This window comes from Symphalangus syndactylus, chromosome 24, assembly GCF_028878055.3.
Source record: "Symphalangus syndactylus isolate Jambi chromosome 24, NHGRI_mSymSyn1-v2.1_pri, whole genome shotgun sequence".
In the NCBI taxonomy this organism is placed as follows: Eukaryota; Metazoa; Chordata; class Mammalia; order Primates; family Hylobatidae; genus Symphalangus; species Symphalangus syndactylus.
In genome coordinates this window covers 15,117,066-15,137,603 of record NC_072446.2, presented here as the reverse complement: position 1 = coordinate 15,137,603, position 20,538 = coordinate 15,117,066, and the positions used below count along the sequence as shown (strand labels likewise).

Genomic DNA, 20,538 nt, shown 5'->3' with positions numbered 1-20,538 from the left:
GCTTAGTGCCTGCAACCAGGAGGGCCCGCGGGGGCAGCCAGGAGAGAAAGGCGCGCCCAGCGCCCCGAGGCCCGGATCCGCCCTCAGCCCGCGTGCGCGCCCCTCCCCCCTCCCCCCTCCCCCCAATCCCCTCGCGCCCGGGCGCGGCTGGGCGGGGTTGGGACTACGCTTCCCGGCGGTCCCCGCGCGCCCGGGGCGGGGCGGGGCCCGCTGGAGGCGGGGCTGAGCGGGCGGGGGCGGGGTCGGCTACAAAGCCCGGGGGCGGCGCCGGGGCGCAGAGTCCCTGCAGCGTCGGTCGGGAGCGCAGCGCGGCGCAGCGCGGCGCAGCTCGGCGCGCACGGCGGGAGCGGCGCGCGAGTGGTCGGGCCTGGCGGCTGGACGGGCGCCACTCGCTGCCCCGCGCGCTCCCCGCCGCCCCCCATGAGCGCAGCCCCGCGCGGCCCGGGTCCGTAGGCGGCGGGGCGCCCCCCATGCTGCTGCAGCCCGCGCCGTGCGCCCCGAGCGCGGGCTTCCCGCGGCCCCTGGCCGCCCCCGGCGCCATGCACGGCTCGCAGAAGGACACCACGTTCACCAAGATCTTCGTGGGCGGCCTGCCGTACCACACTACCGACGCCTCGCTCAGGAAGTACTTCGAGGGCTTCGGCGACATCGAGGAGGCCGTGGTCATCACCGACCGCCAGACGGGCAAGTCCCGCGGCTACGGCTTCGTAAGTGGCCCCCGCGCCCGGGCCCGCACCCCGCCGCACACCTTATCGCGGCCTGGGCGCCGAGTCCACTCCGGGGCACACGCCCAGCCTGCCTGCGGCCGCCCCCGCCCCAGGCGCCTCCAGCCGGCGCCCGCACCTGCCGCCTCTCCCGGGCGCGCTCCTGCCGGTCCCGCCCCCACCACCCCGGGCCCCGGCGCCAACCCCCACCCCACCCCCACCCCCACCCCCGGTTTAAAAGGAAGAGCCGCTGTGTTCAATTAGGACTTCTAAGTTGGTGGGGAGGTTTTGGAGCCAGAGGGCACTCGGGATTTCCTGGAGCAGCGGGGGATGAGGAGCAACGGCTCCACCCCGGGGTGTTAGGAGCCCTTCGGCCTCCCTCATATTTTTAACAGCCCTCTCAGCCGCCCCAAATAAACATCAGCTTAAGTAAAAACGGCTTGAAGACACTTTCCTACTTCCCTTCCAAGCATAGCGTCGTAAACTCCATCTCAAAGTCTCGGCCCTCACTGGTGGGCAGTCCAGGCGTCCCCCCAGCCTCCCTTCGGGGTTCATTTTTGCCCTATCCCCGCAGGGGATTATTTTTGTCCTTGAAGGCCACATTTCCCAGGCCTTGAACTTTGAGGGGAGGAGCTGGAATCCAGGAGGCATCTTTGTGGGAGGGCCCCAGGTAGGGGTCAGAGGGGCTTTGGCTCAAGGACCCTGGGTCACAGGCACCCTCAGAGGAAGGGAAGAGAGGGGTGGCAGCATCTGGTGCCAGGGCGGAGCCCTCTGCCCCTTTCGCCCCTGGTTCCCCCCACGGGCAGCCCCTGATGTGTCTGTGCTCCTCCAGGTGACCATGGCCGACCGAGCGGCAGCTGAGAGGGCTTGCAAAGACCCGAACCCCATCATCGACGGCCGCAAGGCCAACGTGAACCTGGCATATCTGGGCGCCAAGCCGCGGAGCCTCCAGACGGGTGAGAGCTTGTGTTTTCCTGCCTGGCTCTTCTCGGTTTCTATATTGGGTGTCGGTATCTGTCGGGTGGAAAGAGGCCCCCCTTCCTCGCCCCAGCAGTGGCAGTCGGCTATCATGTGCCTGCAGAGCCGGCACAGGGCAGCCATCCCCCCCTCGAGGATCTAGACCCCTTCTCACAGCGTGTGGCCCAAAGAAGGGGGCGGGGGGCAGGGAGGGTACTGTATCCCAGTTGCCAGCTGTCCTCGCAGGAGGGAGGAAGTGGCCATGGGGCCTGGAGGTTGGGAGTGCCGACACCAGTGGCTGCTGACATCTGCGTCACTCGCTGTCACACTTCAGCGGTGTGCCTTGGGGTTCACGAGGGGGAGGCCTGGGAGGGGAGAGGAAGCTGATGATCCCTTTTGACTAGAGGTGTATGGCTTGCGGGATTCTGCCACCCTGTGTGCAGCCCCTGAGGCATTGCTCCTGCAGTAAGGCCAAGTCCCTGATTGTTCTCTCGTTTTAGGCTTTGCCATTGGGGTGCAGCAGCTGCACCCCACCTTGATCCAGCGGACTTACGGGTGAGTGGACGTGGCTGGCTTGGGGTGGGCAGTCCTTGGAGATGAAGTGGAGGGGGCCTTGGGCTTCCTGGGTCTGGAAGGCTGGTGAAATGACAGTTTTCAGACATGTGATTGCGTTTAAGCCAAAGGAGTGAAGAGAAGGCAGATTGCATTTCTCCATCCCTGGCAGAGGCCACACCACCTAGGGGATGGTGAGCCTTGGAGCCTGCCTGCCTTGGTGCACACCCCAGCTCCCTTTGCTAAGTGTGTGTCCCGTTTCCTCACCCGTAAAATGGGAGTGGTCACAGCACATCTGAGTTCTCTGAAAGGAGGGCCTAGGGTGGGCCTGGTGCAGGTAACACTCTTGAAGTGTTTGCTGATGACTCTTAGGGACTGGCAGGCTGGGTTCTTCCCCAGGCGCTCCTCTCACCTGTTCTAGTGCTGGGGCAGGTGGTGGCAGTAAGTCATTGCTACCAAGGTCTGATGTTTGTGAGTGCTGCTGCAGATACGATGTGTTCAGGGCGGAGGCCACCTGCCTGAGTGGCGTGGCCTATGGGCTTGTAGTCTGACTCATTTAGAAGCAGCACAGCCCACTCTTCATCCTAAAATGCCTCCCACCTCCCTGCCCTTTTTTAAAACATCTAATAAGTCCTGGCAGCTGCTTGGAGAGGGACACACACACTTAAGGGATACAAAGGGTCCTGCCTTGCGGCCTGCCTCCCCACCACCGTGATGGATGGGAGCTGTCTTCCCTAGCGCCGTGGCATATTGATGGGGTTGGAGTTGGAGGGGAAGGCAGCTCAGAGACCACCACTCCTATTAGGGCATTGGCACTTCATGAGCTTTCTGAGTCCAAATCCCTAATGCTAGTTGATCGCGTGTGTGTGCGCGCATGTGCGCGCACCATGTAGATTCCATGGAGAGAGACACAGCTTGAAGAGTAACCTGCCTCACTGGGGCAGTGTGGACAAGGATCCTATGGAACTGGGCTGAGCCTGGCTCCCGGGTGATTGGGTCAGAGGCCCCAGCAGAAGTTGCTGTGCCCACTTTTTGGAAACGCTTGGGGTGACTCGGGGGCTCCCTGCCGGCTTCCGTGCGTATTGGTGGATGTGTGCAAGTGTAGCAGTAGGAGGAGCTGCTGGCTGAGGGGTGCTGGAGGGTGGCCGGGGCCCTTCTAGCCTATGCAAGTGGCTGGGCAGCTCAGCTTCCTGCCGGGGTGCCTCTGTCCTCCTGGGAAGGGAGCGTGTAGGTGGTGGGAGCAGGCGGCCCTGTCCGTCTCATCCTGGAATCTGTTTTGTAGATGTCTAGAGTAGTCTTAGAGGGTGTTTGGGGACACTCTAGCCTTCATGCCTTCACCAAGATTCTTCCTCTGGGGTTCAGGCCACATGAAGAGGGTGTTCCTTGTTTTCCAGAACCTTGGCTCCGTTCCCTAGGCCCGCAGCAGGCGCCGGGGGGCATGGACTGGGCGGGAGGTGCTGCCAGAGGTGAGGGTGTGCGCCTCCAGTGCCTGCAGCTCTTTTCTGCTTACTGTGGGACTAGGCCTTCCTACCTACTTCTGGGCTCGCTCTGATCGACGCAGCTGCCTCTGGGACTCCATAACCATCAGTGCTTGGCCTCTGGGGCCTGCAGACGTGGGTTCGAATCCTGACTTTGCCCCTTACCATCTGGGTCTGTCTTGGCAGTGGCATCCTCCTCATCCGGAAAACAGGAACATTAACTGCTTAAAACAGTGTGCAGGCACGTGGGCTGGGTGCTCTGGCTTCCCCACAAGTCCTCTCCTGTTCTCATAGCAGGCCTCTGAGAATGGGACTGAAACCATTCTTACTTTATAGATGGGGAAACTGAGGCAGAGAAAGGCTAACCACCTGTCTGGGCCTGGGGCGGGGGTGGCGGGGCCGGGGTGGGGAGGTGCGAGGTAATAGATGTCCGGGAGGAGATTGGAACACAGGTGGTGGGTGCCTGAACGCATGCTTTCTTGGTGGGGGACAGTGGGAAGGGCCCCGGCCCTGGCCTGACCTCTCCCTTGCTATCCTGGAGTCCTGTGAACACCACCCATCCAGAAGCAGTTGGGATCGGTCACAGAGTTTGCTACTGTGTGCACCCGACTTCAGGCGACGGTGTTTTGTAACCCAATCTGCTGGCTGGCCATTTGATACCTGTGACGATGAAGAGGCCGCAGACTTTATTTGTTGGTTGCCAGAGGGTGGAGACCCAAACAGGGACGGTGTCAGAGGGACCATCCGCTCTTGGTTTCCTGGGAGATCTGAACTCAAGCCTCTGAGAATCCTCCTGCCCCTGCCTGGGCCTTACTGAGGTGGGTAGGGGGAGGCTCCCGGGTGCAGCTCCCGGGAGGCATTGGGGCGGGCTGCCTGGGTCAGCTGTCTGCCCCCAGCCCCCGTCCGCTGGCGGAGCTGGAGAGCTGGGCCCTCGTCAGCGTCCCTTTTGTCTTTGTGAACAATCAGGCCCCGGGAGCACAGCCGGGCCTGACTCAGCGGCCAGTTTTTTCGGCCTTGGGCTGGCAGTGACTTGCTGTTGGCTGAGGGCATGGAGGGAGGTGGGAGCCAGGAGCCCGGGCAGCTGAGGGTTGTCCACCAGTTAACCCCTTCTGTGCCTGTCTGAACTCTTCCTCGACTTTCTGACCCCGACCTTTTATACCTTGCCCTGGACAACTCTGAAGATCCCACAGCTCTGCTTTTAGGCAAGACCCTGTGGAATCTTTGCCTAGCTGGGTCTTAAATGTTAGTTTAGAATGATTTACCAAAGAACTTTACACTTTATGCTATTTGCCGGAGTTTCCTGGCCTCTTTCCTTTTTTTAAGTTGAACAAGCTCTGTGAGACCTAACTCACCTGTGCATTTCTGATCTAACTATATGTGACCACCGTCTGTGGTTTGGTGGAGCCTTCCTCGGCAGTGGCAAGGGCGTGGTAGTCACAGCAGGAGCCGGTAGCCATGGCCCACCAAGGGTGTCTGCCAGCTGAGTGTGTCCGTTACCTGCCGGTGGGAGGGGAGGTGCAGCGGTCTGGAGAGGGTCTGTGTCCAGGCAGAGCTTAGTCTGGCCTGGGAGGATGCCCTGTGTCAAGGGGTGTCTGTCCATTCTTGGGCTGAGGGCACCGGGAGCAGAGGTTTGTCCTGGGCCTGGCTGCACCCAGAGCCTCTTCTTGGGTTATTTTTGAAGGGCCAGCTGCTTCCCTGGGTGCAGGTCCCCCTGCCTGTTAAGGGGGCCTGGCTGTGGCCTTGACTCCCGTTCACAGAGTGCCTCATTGTGTACGTTATAGAACGTCTGAAGGGGGTGGAATATCCCTGGCTTCCACCCCTAGAAGCCAGTAGCATTGCCTCGCCTAAGTCATGACTACCAAAAATGTCTCCAGACATTGCCAAATGTCCCCTGGGTTTAGTGGCATGAGGACCAGTATCTGTGAGTCTTTTGGACCTTGCCTCATGGTCACAAGATGACTGCCACAGCTCCAGACATCCCACCCATGTTCCGCGCAGAAAGGACAATAAGGGACAGTACGAACTGCCTCTGTCTTTTTTAGCAGAAAAATGGAAGCTTTCACAGAGGCCTCAACAGACTTCCACTTAAGTCTCACTGGCCACAACTGGGTGACAGGACATGGCCGCCACAGGGGCGCCGAGATGACAAGACAGGCTCCTCGGACTCCGGGGTATCAAGTACAGGCCGTATCCAGGAGCCAGGGCCCTGGGGGTCTGCCTGGGCTTGAGGCCAGGCCCAGCCCGTCTCTGCAGGCTCCTCCCCATCTGTGAATGTGAACGGTAACACTGTCTCCCCTACAGGGCCAACTTGACTGTGTGTGGAGGGCCTGGCCCTAGGAAGTCACAGTTTCTCAGTGACGCATCTCTTGCCGGCCCTGCTCCAGGGTCTGTTGATTGACTACCTGTGCAAAACCGAGGCTCAGAGCAACTGAGAGACTTGCTGGGTTCACACATCCCGTGATGGTGGGGCCTGAGTTGGGGGCTGCGAGACTCTTGTCCCTCCCACAAGGACTCAGCGCCTCCCTCTGGCTAGATGGCAGCTCTTGGATGATTCAGAGCACAAGGCCTCAAGACTGATGATGGCCGTGAGACCCTCTCCCAGGCATGTGCCTGCCCCACTGCATGTATAGTTTCAGGGACCCCTACGTCCTTCGTGTGAAGGTCTCTGGTGCCCACTGGGTAGTAGATGGCTGCCCTTGCCATCACGGGCCTTGGTGTGTGCACGCCATGGGGCCTGGACAGAGCACCTGGGTTCCCAGAGCAAGAGGACGGACTGGGGAGGCAGTGATGGGAAGGCGTCTGTCTCCTTGAGAGCATGGGTGCGCGAGATGGGGAGAACGTCAACAGCTACCCCCAGCATCATTCATTCATCAGGTGTTTATTGAGTGCTTGCTATATGACAGACCTGGTGCATAAGAAAGACACGGTCCCCGATCTCAGGTGCTTACATTCTGCTTGTGCACTCGTGGGCCCGCATGGTGACGCGTGCAGTTAAACAGGAAGCTGGCGGAATGAGTGCCTGCGTGGGGACCGAACAGTCCCACGTCTCAAGTCCAGTGGTGGGGAGATGTGTCTGTGTGTGTGATAAAGCTTCACAGTTTGTGTGTAACTACACACGACATACAAGAAGGTTAGTGTGTGTAGAAGATGATGCAGTGTGCTGAAGGCCTGCAGTCACTAAGCCACTGTGCCTGGCTTAGTGTCCTGCTTTTGCTCTTGTCCTTAGTTACTCTGATGTGCCCTTGGGGGATGGAGGAGGCGGAGTACACAGGACCTCTCTGTACTGTTTTTGCAACTTCTTGGGAGTCTTTTATTATTTTATAATACAAAGTGAAACAAAGCCAGAGGAGCTGTTTGCAGGTGATGGCCTGTGTGTGTGTGTGTGTGTACGCACGCACGCGCGTGTGTGCAAGCGTGCTGGGGAAGGCTCCACTGAGGATGGGGGAAATGGGACCTATTGGCGTCTGGGGAAGAGCAAGCAGCCCAGGCCCAGGGTGACAGGTGAGCTGCAGGTCACTGTGGCGGGCACAGGGTGAGCACCGCAGGGTGAGGGCAGAAGCTGAGGTCAGAGCGAGGCGGCATGGGGCTGGGAGGAAGTGACTCCCCCCAACACTGTGGCGTCACGTTTTCACCCTGAGGGTGTCTCGTGGTGCCCCCCCCCCCCCACAAGGCTTCCTGTTTGGCAGCTCATCTGGAGCCAGGCGTGGGCTGCGCCGTGGCCCTCCTGGGCGGGCGCCCATGCCGCACCTGTTGTTTGTCCTGTCTGCTGAAACAGAAAGCAGCCTTTGGGTGGCGGGGGCTCCTCTCCGAACATGAGTTCTCACCCTGGCTCCCTGCTGGGCTTGGGGAGCCTCTTCTGGAAGCCTTGGGCCAAGGGGCACAGCTTTGTCTCAGGGTAGAGGCCTGATCACAGACCGAGGTGGAGGCCCAAGTTTGAGCTTTCCTCATTTAGCCTCAGTTTCACCTTGTGTTGAGGGTGGACGGGCTGAGAACTCTGCAGTGTGCTGCGGGCAGCAGGGCCTTCCTGCCAATCTTGTTTGGGTAGAGTAGGGAGCTGGACACTGGGTCAGCTTGTCTGACAGATCTTTGCTTGCTTTGTGCCAGGCTGGGGATGCCTGCCATGGGGGAGAGGGGAGACCCGGTCCCAGCTCCTAATCGCAGTGCTTCCTGCAGCGAGGTGCTGAGAGGAGGACAGAGACAAAGGAGGTCAGCATGCCTCAGAAGGCGACAGGAGCTGGGGAGGGGAAGGGAGCAGCCGGGGAGGCTCAGGGCCCGGCAGGGTAGCCTCAGCTCCTAGAGGACTTTGATGACCCAGGGAGGCACTGCCACATTCCTCCAAGTGACGCCGGGCCACGCAGGCTCAGAGCGGAGGAGGGATGGGTCAGTCTGCATTTTTGTTTTCAGAGTGTTTTTGCTTCTGTCTGCTGGGTTGAGCCTGCACTGCTGAGGATATTGTGGTGGTTGGAGGCCCTTAGAGGATGCGCAGTCATCCAGGCATGAGACGAGGGTGCTGCCTGCACCAGCGGCCCTGGTGAGATACAGTGAGATTCTGGGTGTCTATTTTGAAGAACCTGGGAAAGAAAGAGGAGTCCAAGAAGATTTTGGAGCTTTGGGCCTATGAAATGGAAGATGGGCTTGGCCCTGACTGGGGTGGAGGCTGCTGTGCAGTACAGTTTTGGAGAGAAGGTCAGGAATTGGAGTTTGGGCCGGTTCAGGTGGAGATGCTGTTCCGGGCCTGGCATTGCCCCACAGAGAGGGCGTTTGACCTGTGTCCTGTGGCTGGCTGCCCCACAGAACTTGAGTGTCCCCAGACCTCCCAGTCCTCCCCCCTAACAAGTCACTGGGGATTCCCGGGAGGCAGGGCCATGGCCTGGCTTCCTGCCTGCCAGGCGCCTCGGGGACCTTCCCGCACCCAGCCAGGTGGGAGTCAGAACCCTAAGAGCTGCGGTCCGTCTCTGCCGTGGTGGTGCAAGGCCCCTGGAGAGCAGGGAAAGTGCAATGGGCTCATTTGCCTTTTTCGTTTTTATTTTCAGAGGCGACTTTATGTTCAGAAAATGAGTCCTCCTGGGCCGTGGTCAGTTCTTTTCACTGCGAGTTCTGCTTTGAGTGTGGACATGTGTCCCAGGCACCATCTGTACTTCCCTCACCCGGCCCGCCAGGGGGTTCTCAGACTCTGCCCGAGGCCCAAGCCCTCTGTCTTGGGGCAATCTGTTGGACTCTGCAGCATCCTTAGTTTACAGATGGGAAACAGAGGCCGGAGGGGCTGAGTGATGGTCCATGCGACTTGGGCAGGCATGGCCAGGATCTGGGCTTGGGGCTCTTCCAGCCCTTGGACCCCTGAGTCTCCGTGGACAGAGTCAGCTGTGGTGCTCTTGGCTGTGTGCTGACCCTGGGTGTGTTGGGGTTCAGATGCTGCCTAGGCCACGTGTGAATGGGAAGGGAGGCAGGCACCTCAGATTTCCAGTCTGGACCAGGCTCTGGGTCCCCCTGTCCTCTCCTGGGCTGTGGCAGAGTCAGCTCCTCCTGCATGCCCCGCCCTCCCAGGATGGCCTGGCCTTTCCAGCCCTAATGGTGGCCCATTTCAGTGGCTCCATGATTTGGGGGTTTGGTGTTGCCCAGGCTCCGGCACTAGGGGGAAGCAGAGAACCCCTGAGTCGTCCTTCCGCAAACACCCTGGACCCCAGCTAGGTGCCTGTGCCCAGTGTCCAGCGTTGCAGAGGGGCTTGGGTGGCATGTGGGGGTCTGTCCCACCCATTCCCGTGGTTTCTTCCTTGGCTCTGCCTGGACTTTGCACAAGTGGTAGGATTAATTCTCTGGGAAACAGATCCGCCTCTGATTGGTGCAAGGCCCTTCTCCGGGGTCTTGGTGGGAGGATAGAAGTTTTCTGCAGAGGATGAGGAGGCACAGACACCCAGTTGTTCTGAGGCCGGAACTTGGAAGGAAACTGGAAGGGAAGGAGGCCCCTGCCCTCTCCTATGAGGGAACAGCTGGGCCATGGCTCTGCATCCCTGGGGAACGGATGGGACTCCAGCATCGGCCGTACAGAGGGCCGATTCCAAAGTGACTTCTAGAGGAGGGAGCAAGTGCAGTGTGCCTGAAGAGGCCAGCGGGCCCTGGCCAGACAGGAGCAGCCCTGATGAGCATCGGGTCCCCCGACCTTTAGGCTCCTACCTGATTGTGCCTGGCTGCTGGTCTGTTTTGCTCACCAAGAGTTCTTGGCTGCTGCCCCCTGACCTGGGGCTGAAAGTCCTAGGAGAGGGAGGGCCTCTGTCCCTCCCAGCATTCCTCAGGCCCAAGGAGGCGTCCATGCTGCTGAAGCCTCTCAGGTGCACAGAGCAATAGATCCTCACAGCAGCCCCCTGGGGCGCGTGGTTCCCCAGAGGCAGTGGTGAGGTCACCCGGGGCCGCCAGGCACCTGGTCGGGGAGCAGAGGCTGGCAGGCTGTGCCTGTTTAGCTGTGACTTGTTGGGTGGAACCGTGTCTGCCTGTCCCTCCAGCCTGCCCAGCCCTGGCTGCTCAAGGCTGAACTGCTTTCTCTGCCTTCTTGGGGCAGGGACTCTTGGCCTGGGAAGCAGAGGCCATTCCAAGCGGGGGTGGGGGGAGGGGGGCTCTTTTGCCTCCCAGCTGCTTGCGAAGCCGGGGCCTGCCTCAGACGCTCAGCACTGGGCACCTGCTGTGCTGGGGCACTTTTGACGCAGCGGCTGAGACCATGCTCTTGTGGGGAAGACATTGTGCAAGGCAGATGACGAGGGGGCTTCTAATCATAAGGAAACAGAGCCGCCTGGGTGGGACCCTGAGGGGTGAGCTTTGAGCTGTGGGAAGAAGCAAGCGCATAGGTGCGAAGGTCCTGTGGTGGGAAGGAGTCAAATCTGGGAACAGAAGGAGCCCAGGGCAGTGGGAATGTGGCCAGGGAGGGCACAGTGCAGGTGGAGATGAGTTAGGAGAGGTAGGTTGAGGCCTAATAACGCAGGAAGCCACGAGGGAGCAGTTTGGGTTTTCTTCTCGGTACAATGGGAGGCAGCTGGAAGGTTCTGCTCCTGGAGCTGATGGGGTCTTGATGTTTTCATTTGTTTGTTTGTTTTTTGAAACGGAGTCTTGCTCTGTCGCCAGGCTGGAGTGCAGTATCTCGATCTCGGCTCACTGCAGCCTCCGCCTCCCTGGTTCAAGCGATTCTCCTGCCTCAGCCTCCTGAGTAGCTGGGATTACAGGCACGCACCACCATGCCCAGCTAATTTTTGTATTTTTAGTAGAGACGGGGTTTCACCGTGTTGGCCAGGATGGTCTCAATCTCCTGACCTCATGATCCACCCGCCTCGGCCACCCAAAGTGCTGGGATTCCAGGCGTGCGTCTTGATGTTTTTAAGACAGCTCTGGTTGCTGCTGGGTGAAGGATTCAGGGCTGGGAGGCAGGCCTCCACCACCACCAAGGCAGGGCCACACCACTGCGCCCGCCTGGAGAGTTAGTGATGAAGGAGAGGGAGGATTGGAGAATGGAGGGATGGAAGCAGGGAGCTCCCGTTGGATGGTGTGGGCATAGGCTGCAGTGGGGGTGAGTGGGCAGGGCAGTGCCTGGGTGGCCTGGTGGGCTCTTCACTGAGGTGGAGAGGGCAGGAGAGTCCCACCAGGGCCAGGCAGACACGTGCCCTGGCAGGCGAGCCTGTGCAGGGGACACAGTGTTGATGGGGCTTGGTGGGTGGGGCAGTGTGCAGCTACCAGGCCGTGCCCTTGCGTGCAGAGGCTGTGGCACCTGACCTTTCTGAGCATGGAGTGTGAGGGGGGTGCCGAGGAACCTGCCTGGTGTATGCACACCAGCTCTCCATTGCCAGGCAATGGAGTCTTAGGCCTGCGGCCGGATGCAGGCCCGGGCCGCCCTTGGACAGTGCGGGGCTGGTGGTTTGGCTGCATTTTTCTTTCTCACCTGACCACTCAGTGGGTTCGCCCATGCGTGCATGGCTGCATGTGCCCCTCTGTCTCTCAGTTCCCACCATCCTCCTTTGCGGGCCCCCCTGGCGTGGGCACTTGTGGTCAGAACAGCAGTAAGGATTCCTTGTCTTTGCCCTTCCCCATGTGGTTTCTGATGTTCCACAGTCGGGCATCTCAGCCTCAGCACTGCGGACCTTTAGGGCGGCATTGTTCTTTGTTGTGGGGGCACACTGAGCATTGTAGGAAGCAGTCAGCACCCCTGGCCTCGACCCCTAATGTCAGCAGCACCCCCACCCGCACCCCATATTCCTGGTTGTCAGTTGTGACAACTAGGACCATCCCTAGGCATTTTCCAGTGTCCCCTGGGGCACAGTTGTCCTGGTTGGGAATCGCTGTCCTAGTGGCGCCTCTAGGGCCTCACAGCAAGCTTTCGAGGTCAGCCTCTGTAGGACCCAACTTACAGATGAGGAAACTGCGCCTTGGAAGTTTTGAAACCTGTTTGGTAACTCAGACAAGTGCAGGGGTGAGGCGAAGCCCTAGGAGGGAGAGAAGCCGCTGGAACCCAGCTCCTGCCTGGCGGGGCTTTGTGGCTCCTTCTACCTTAACTTCGGCCGGTGTTCTCACTCCCCCTTGGGGCCTTGAGGTGTGGCCCCTGCTGTGCCTTCCTTTTATTTTGAGCTGAACCTGGGGCCCCAGCCAGTCCTTGCAGGCACAGCTACCAGCAGCAGACCCGACTGTGCCAATCCCTTGCTCTGCAATGGGGCAAATTGCTTGGGGCCTCTCTGAGCCTCAGATTTCCTCTCTGGGAAATGGGCTAACACTAGCATCTTTTCTGTGGCTTTTTTTTTTTTTTTTTTGAGACAGAGTTTCACTCTTTTGCCCAGGCTGGAGTGCAGTGGCATGATCTCGGCTCACCACAACCTCCACCTTCTGGTTTCAAGCGATTCTTCTGCCTCAGCCTCCCGAGTAACTGGGATTACAGGCTCCCGCCACCACACCTGGCTAATTTTTGTGTTTTTAGTAGAAACAGGGCTTCGCCATATTGGCTAGGCTGGTCCTAAACTCCTGACCTCATGATCCGCCCACCCCAGCCTCCCAAAGTGCTGGGATTACAGGCGTGAGCCACTGCGCCCGGCCTTCTGTGGCTTTGAAAATGCTTCGCAAGTTATCCCAGGCCCTTTACATACAGAAAGATGAGTAGATACCGACATGCAGTGTCTGCAAGGGTCAGGAAACAGGAGAGCCCCTCCTTCCTCCCCAGCCTAAACATTGCTCACCCACGCTTGTGTTTGAGTGTCCCTGAGTAGGGCAGCTCCTTGGTGGCCAAGGCAGCGCTCTGGCCCCGATGATGTGGGGCATCAGAACCCGATAGAAATGACACAGCCCTCCAGGTGAGTGTGGCCGGAACCTGGCTGCCCCACAGCCCCAGGCACTTGTGTTCTGCGTCCCTGGTCTGGGCAGCGGTTCTTGAACGCAGCTGCGGATCAGGACCCCGGGGCCTGTTCATGCAGATTTCTGGACCCCATCTGCCTTTGCAGTCTGCATGGGATCCACATTTTTAGCAAAAACTTGCGGGGGAGGTGTCTGAGGCAGGGGCATCACTGCCCATGTTTGGAGAAGGTGTGGGTTCAAAGCTTCCATAGCCTCCAACTAAGGAATGTTTTCGAGGTTCCGAGAGCTGGATCGTCGGTGGGGGGGGTGCACTGGTGATGCCAGGGACAGCCTGCTGGGCACAGCCCCAAGACAGTCGTTGCTGTGTCTCCACTCGCCCCCTTCCCGAGGGAGGCCTCCGAGACCCTGCTGGGCCCCCTGCCTCCGCTGGCTGGAGCTCCTCATCGTTCTCAGTGGGGTCTGTGCCACCCACCGAGCCTTTGTTCCATCAGCACCATGTGCCCAGTGCCTCCTACAGGCCTGGTCCTGGCAGAGAGCTGGGGGTCCAGACAGAGCCATCTCTCTGACAGAGCGCCATCCAGTGGGGCGTCGGGCAGCGTAGCGAGGTGAGGGGCTGGCCTCCATGTGGGGTTGGGGGGGCCTCGCCAGGATAAGGGCTCCAGGCAGAGGCATTGGCAGGTGTCAGGCCCAGGTGGGGAGGATGCGAGGGATTGAGGTGCTGTGGGGCATGGGCCGGCACCAGGGTGGAGATGGGTGTGCAGTGGAAGCCAGGGGTCAGCAGTCCCGGCCACCCCCGTGGTGGAGGTGCCGCGAGAGGGTTGTGCACAGAGGCTGCCGGCTGCCCTCCTCCACTCTTCAGACGCTCAGACTGGTGCCTTCCTCCGCCTTATGCCGCAATGCTGCTCCCCTGCGGCCAGCTCTGCCTCATCATTAGGTCTCTGCAGGCATCCCCTCCTTCAAGAAGCCACCCTGTCCTCTCCCCCATCGCTGTCCACACATCACAGCCCTGTGCTGTCTTGACTTCTCCTGAGCCCCCCCACTCTGGTTTATGAGTTGGTGCGTTTTGGTGCCTCTCCCATCCTAGAAGCTAAGCCCCTCGAGGGCAGGGGCTGTATGGTCTGCTCCTCTCTGCACCCTGGCAGATATGTGAGAAAGGCGTCACAGCTTGAGAGTCAGAATTCAAACCCAAGCCTGGCTCCGCACAAGGCTCTTGTTGCCATGGAGGTTGCAGGGTGGATAGCAGAGGCTTCTAACCTGGGGAGAGGGACAGGAGGTGCCGCTGTGGGGTTCCTGGCAGGAGCTGCCTGGGCCTCTGGACAGATGCTGTGGAGGGTTGGCCGTGTGGGCTGCAGGTGTGGCCACAGCAGCCACTAGGATGGCTCAACCTGGGAAGGTAAACAGCAGTAGAGAGGGTGATGCGGTGTAGAAACTTCCCACACACTTCCCAGATGGGGTGGGGGGAGCAAGAGGCCCTGTCATCCAGATTTTCCTGGTTCCCACTGTTGCCTAGGGCTGGGGGATCCACTGAGTGCACCTGCCTTTGTGCTGGAAGCCAGGGCTCCTCTCTGACCCTGAGGGTCCCTGGCTCTGGAGAGGGAGTACATGTTTTCAATGCCCACATGTTGCCAAACCGTGCTCCAGAAAGCTGCCCAGTTTCTGTCCCTGCCAAATGCAGGAGAATGCAGGGAAGGATGTTGTACTTTTTCTCCAGAGCTGCTTCCCTTGAGTGAGGGCCCTGCCTACAGGTGCAGAAGGAAGCTGAGGTTCCAAGTCGCCCCCTAGGTGGGCCTGGCCTGTGTAACACGCAGGTGTGCAAGGCAGAGGAGATACTGATGCCCAGGGCACAGTGCTGTGCCCTGGCCATACCACTCCATGCCTCAGGCTCTGCAGCAGCTTCTGATGCCACTGAGGTGGCTGTTCTGTTGCAGATGGGAAACTGAGGCTTAGCGGCTTGCCCCAGGCCACCGAGCAGCTGGTTGGCAGAGCAAGCACACGCCAGGAAAGCTGCCTCCCTGAGCCTCATTTCCCCCTTTGCTGAGGGCTGAGCATGCTGTTGCATGGCCAGCCCACAGCAGGCAGGAAGTGGTGGCCTCGATGCGTTTCCACAGTGGCCTGCCCGGGTGGGGTTAAGAGCACAGCTCTGAGGCCAGCTGACTCCTGGCCCCTCCACCTCATCAGCTGTAGGACCTTGGGCAAGTCACCTGGCCCCGTGTGTGAAATGGGCCTCATGATTGGAAGACCAAGCCGATGGGGTGACACACCCAGTCACAGTACGGGTCTCCCCCAGCGTGGGCGCTAGCGAGTATGGCAGCTGCTGGCACCATTACTGAGGGCTGCTCATGGCGCCATCTCTGTGGTCACCGCCATTGCACTCCTTTGCTCCAGCATTCACGCAGTCACTCTCACATCTTCACGGAGCTGCTGCAGGCCAGAGTCCGTGCCATCAGGGACAGAAAGAAACCCTGTGAGGGCTGAGCACGGTGGCTCACGCCTGTAATCTCAGCACTTTGGGAGGCCGAGGTGGGCGGATCACGAGGTCAGGAGATTGAGACCATCCTGGCTAACACGGTAAAACCCCATCTCTACTAAAAATACAAAAAAAAATTAGCCAGGCGTGGTGGTGGGCGCCTGTAGTCCCAGCTACTCGGGAGGCTGAGGCAGGAGAATGGTGTGAACCCGGGTGGTGGAGCTTGCAGTGAGCCGAGATCACACCACTGTACTCCAGCCTGGGCGACAGAGCGAGACTCCATCTCAAAAAAAAAAGAAACAAACACTGTGAGGAGCGGGTGTTGGCTAGGAGAGAAGGCGTGTACATGAGCTGAGTGTGCAGTGTCACTTGGTGGGTGTTGGGTATCAGGGAGATGAGCAGGGAAGGGGACGGGGCTGGCCTCCCAGACATGCAACCCGGGCATTCGTACAGGGCCCTGCTCTTGATCGCATGCTGTGCTGTCGTGGCTTCAAATTCTCAATCATTTGAAAACAGCCGTTCAAGATTTTTATTTTTGCACCAGCCCCGGGGATGTGGGGTGTAGGGCTGGGATGGGGGGTGCAGTCTGGGAAGGCCTTGCTGAGAAGGAGACATGGAGGGGAGGAGGGAGCCTGGTGGTTAGCGCGGACAGCCAGTGCGAAGGCCTTGAGGCGGCAGCATCAGGCCCGGTGCTGTTTCTGTGCCCATCTGACTGATGAGGAAAGTTGGGGCTCACAGTGGGGGGCGGCACGCATCGTGTACCCCACTGTTCTCCCAGCTGTATTCCCCAACTCCGTTCTGGCCCTAACCCTCTCTGCTTGGCCCCACAGGCTGACCCCGCACTACATCTACCCACCAGCCATCGTGCAGCCCAGCGTGGTGATCCCAGCCGCCCCCGTCCCATCGCTGTCCTCGCCCTACATTGAGTACACGCCGGCCAGCCCGGCCTACGCCCAGTACCCACCGGCCACCTATGACCAGTACCCATATGCCGCCTCGCCTGCCACGGCTGCCAGCTTCGTGGGCTACAGCTACCCGGCTGCCGTGCCCCAGGCCCTCTCGGCCGCAGCCCCCGCGGGCACCACCTTTGTGCAGTATCAGGCGCCACAGCTGCAGCCCGACAGGATGCAGTGAGGGGCGTTCCTGCCCTGAGGACTGTGGCATTGTCACCTTCACAGCAGACAGAGCTGCCAGGCCATGATGGGCCGGCGACAGCCCGGCCGAGCTTCAATGAGGTGCCACCAGCACCCGTGCCTCCGAAGACCACTCGGGCATTCCGCCTGCACCCTGGGACAGCAGAGAGACGGCTTCTCTTTAAATCTAGGTCCCATTGTGTCTTGAGGGAGGACTTTAAGAATGACCGAGAGCTATTTAAAGACACAATCCCAGGTTCCTTGCACACCACGGCAGCCTCTCCTTGCACCTTCTCCTGCCTCTCCACACTCCAGGTGCCCTCAGGCTTGTGTCCCCACCGCCGCATCGTGGCGGGGTGTCACAGACCCTCTGCAGCCCCTGGCTGCCCTGGCCTGTGCAGAGATGCCTGACTCCAGGGAAACCTGAGAGCAAGAAGTTAATGGACTGTTTATTGTAACTTGATCCTCCCGAGCTGTGAGCACAGTCCGAGGTGTGAGGACACGGCCTCCTGTTGGAGTCCCATTTTCTCCATCAGGGCACGTGGGCGGCTTCCTCAAGCCCAGAGGAGCTCCCAAGCGCACGTGGGCCGCCGGTAACAGGGGCAGCCGGCCAAAGGCCCCTTTCCAGTCATAGCACTGAAGTTGCAACTTTTTTCTTGTAATTGTTTTGCTACTAAGATAATTTCAGAAGTTCAGTCTATTTTTTCAGCGGATACTGCCGCCACCAAGAATCCAAAACCTATTTTTGACTTGGAGAGACTTGCTTTTTGTTGGTTCCGCCCGTGGAGACGACGACAGTGTTTCTGTATAATAAAGTGTCTGCCGGCTCGCGGGCCAGGATCCTCTCAGTGGGATGGGCACCACAGACAGGAGGCCCCTCAGGCCCGCGCGGGCCACTGTCTGCTGCTGCCTGCCAGGGTGGCGGAGTGAGCTGTGTCAGGACCCCGTCACTGCGACGTTGACACTCCTCTCCCTCCCCAACTCCCCAAACACTGTGGAAGGGGAGAAGGGAGTGATCCGCAGCATTCAGGCCACTCGGGGTCTAGACCACGGCGGTGCCAGCCTGGGGAGGGGGCAGAGGCCCTCAGCTCTGCCCGCTGGAGCGGTTGAGTGCAGGAGGGTGTGCCTCTTCCCTCTACCCCCGCGCCACCTGCTGTGTGCCAGCCCGAGATGGTTCCTGCCTGCCTTGGGGGTTGGTGGAGGAAGGAGGCAGTTCTGCCAGCTGTGGCAGGGCTGCTATGGGGCATCCAGGGCTGTGGGGGTCTGGAGGAGGGGACATGAGAGGTATCCTGGCTGAGGGCGGCGGGCAGCGGGGGGTCTCCCTCCGGACCTACCTCAGGGAGCTGAGCGTGCAGGCGCTCCAGGGCAGGCCTGGGACAGAGTCAAGGCCCAGAGAATAAAGGTAGCTAATCTCATAATAATATTTTTATTAGAATGTTCTGATGATAAAAATAAAACTTGTTTTCTTTAAAGAAAAAGTTGGTCTAATTTTTCTCAAAACGTAGAGCTCCCCTGGTGCCTGTGGGCATCACCCATGCCCCGCCCTCCTGGTTCAGGAGCCCAGGATTTCGCTGGCAGCCATGCATAGAGCGCCTGGCCTGCACCGGCCGCTGAGCCTCAGTAGCAGAACAGACACAGCCCCCCTTCACACCCGCTAATGCAGGGGAGGCCTGGCGTCCCCACCGCCGTGCGTCATCCATCGTCAGCTTCAGACCCGGAGAGGACTGCGCTTGCGTTACTTCTTGACGCTATGGCTGGGGAGGGACCTGGACGTGGATTGTGATTGGCAGCCCCACCAGATCCCTGTGGAATAGGAGGACAGTTCCCCGAGAGAAGGGGGTTGCCACCAGAAGACCCTGAATGTGGGCTCCTGAGAGGACGATGGCAGGTGTCCAGGACAGCTGCCCTTAGGGTAGACTTGGAAGGGAAGCCTTGGTCTGGGACTGGATAGTCCCAGCATCTGGAACTCAGAGCTGGGGAAATCACAAGGCCTTCATAGAGGAGGTGTCAGGGCTGGAGAATCCATTAACTCCTTCCTTGAATTGCTCACTCACTGTGTCATCCCAAGACGTGTGCTGGGTCACACGCAAAGCGCTGGGGATAGAGCAGACAGGGTTGCCCTTTGGGTTTCTCATCTGCTGGGGCAGACACAACAATGCCCCAGGTTGATGGAGGCTGACAGGTTTCCAGCGCCTCCCTCCCACTGTCTCAGTTTGCAAACGCTTGTGAGGGGTCAGGGAGGACAGCATGGGGCTTCCAGCCCGGAGGAGGAGACTTGCTGCAGCTGATAAGAACTTGGGGATCCACGGAGGGGGGCTGCGGGTACTGCCAGGGTTATCGTGAAGGCCACTCGCGGCCTGCATGTTTCCTGTCACTATCAGCTGGTGGCAGCCTCCGGGACAGGCCTTCGGGAAGGCCCTGAGGCCTTGAAAACATCTCCTGGGTCCCAGGATTGAAGGCTCTGGATGGTGACAAACCCAGGAGAGAGAATTTCTAAGTCACCTGAGCTGAGTGGGGAGCAGGGGCCGGCTGAGGGCAGCAGGGATGCAGAGCGCAGCCACTGGCCCCGGCAACGACTGTCCTAAACCCCAGCACTGCAGCACCAACATCTGCGGCCGCTGACTCAGGTCCGCACGCTGTGCCACACGCGTTCATGGATGGTCTCAATTCCCCTCCAGGTATCCCCATTATCAGACCCGTGAACCAAGATGCTTACGAGTAGAGCCCACGTTGCCTGGGCTCCCAAGAGACGTGGTGAGAGGGGCTTGCCTGGAGCTGAAGGGTGTGGGCCTGATTGACGTGGCCGGGGTGTGCCCAGACATGCAGGCTGAGCCCAGCCAGGTCCTCCCCGGCCTTGAGCCTCACTGTGCAAGACGGTCGCGAGTGTCCTCCTAAGGCAGGGACTTCCTGTCCTACCCACTGTGTTCCTAGCAGCTGGCACAGGCCTGGTGCCCAGAGGGCCAGATGTCACACACACATGCATGCAGATATATGTTTGTGTATGTATATACATTAACACACATTATCCCGGCCCCCCACACACACACATGCACAGACACACACACACACACTGATACAGGCATACCTGTGCATAGATACACATATCCACACAGACATGCATCCAGACACATTAACACATAAACATGTATGTGCTATACACAGACACTCCCACTCAATGGTATTCAGAGATACATGCACACAGAGAAACAGACACACACTCATTCTCAGACAAACCATCACACATACACAAGTACTGGCTCCCACACAGTACATGCACATATGCACATGGAGACACGCTTGCACACAAAATTACCTTCCAAGGCACACACGTGCACACACATATGTATATGTGGAGATAGACACATATGCACACACACACCCATGTACCCCCACAAAGATACACATGTGCACCCAGACACATATGTATATATGGAGATAGACACATATGCACACACACCCCCATGTACCCCCACAAAGATACACACATGCACCCAGACATGTGCACACACGTGTTGAGTGACAGTACAGGACCCACCCCCATTGTTTGGCTCCACAACAAGTGAGGGTGTTGCGGGGGGCAGCAGCCATGGTTTTGAGGGTTCATTGACTTGGGGGAGAGGGAAGTGGAGCAGGTCCAGGCCGGAGGGCTTGGGGGGAGAAGAGACGGGCACAGTGAGGGAGGTGCCGTACCTGGCCGCTCACCTGGCTGGGCGGCAGATGGTGGCCGCCAGTGTCCTTTGGCGCGGGGGAAGACCGCTCACTGCCAGCCCCCTAGTTCTTGAGAGGGTTTCTGTCTGGACATTGGCGCAGGCTCGGCCGGTGCATAGGCAGGCAGGAAGGGCCAGGGAGCTAACACCCCGGGGCAGCCCCCAGCAGGCTGGAGGGCAGTTAGGGGATAGACGCCCCTCCCTCGCCGCCCTCGGCAGTCACTC

The 20,538-nt window shown here is 59.6% G+C and overlaps 1 protein-coding gene and 1 long non-coding RNA gene across 4 annotated transcripts; both read left to right on the top strand.

Moving 5' to 3' along the window:
* The first annotated feature begins 274 nt into the window (after positions 1-274).
* Positions 275-18,084, top strand: RBM38 (RNA binding motif protein 38). 3 transcript variants are annotated; one of them, XM_055265687.2, is made up of 5 exons: positions 275-707; positions 1,279-1,374; positions 1,537-1,660; positions 2,162-2,216; positions 16,304-18,084. In XM_055265687.2, exons 1-5 carry the CDS (start codon positions 471-473, stop codon positions 16,605-16,607), a joined length of 816 nt encoding a protein of 271 aa, XP_055121662.1. In that variant the 5' UTR covers positions 275-470; the 3' UTR covers positions 16,608-18,084. The 3 variants fall into 3 exon arrangements, with proteins under 3 accessions (XP_055121662.1, XP_055121663.1, XP_055121665.1); XM_055265688.2 differs by lacking the exon at positions 1,279-1,374; XM_055265690.2 differs by lacking the exons at positions 1,279-1,374; positions 2,162-2,216.
* Positions 2,226-15,777, top strand: LOC134735834 (uncharacterized). Its single transcript, XR_010119362.1, has 2 exons — positions 2,226-6,788; positions 6,822-15,777. It is a non-coding gene; the product is annotated as an uncharacterized lncRNA (long non-coding RNA).
* Positions 18,085-20,538: the final 2,454 nt, after the last annotated feature.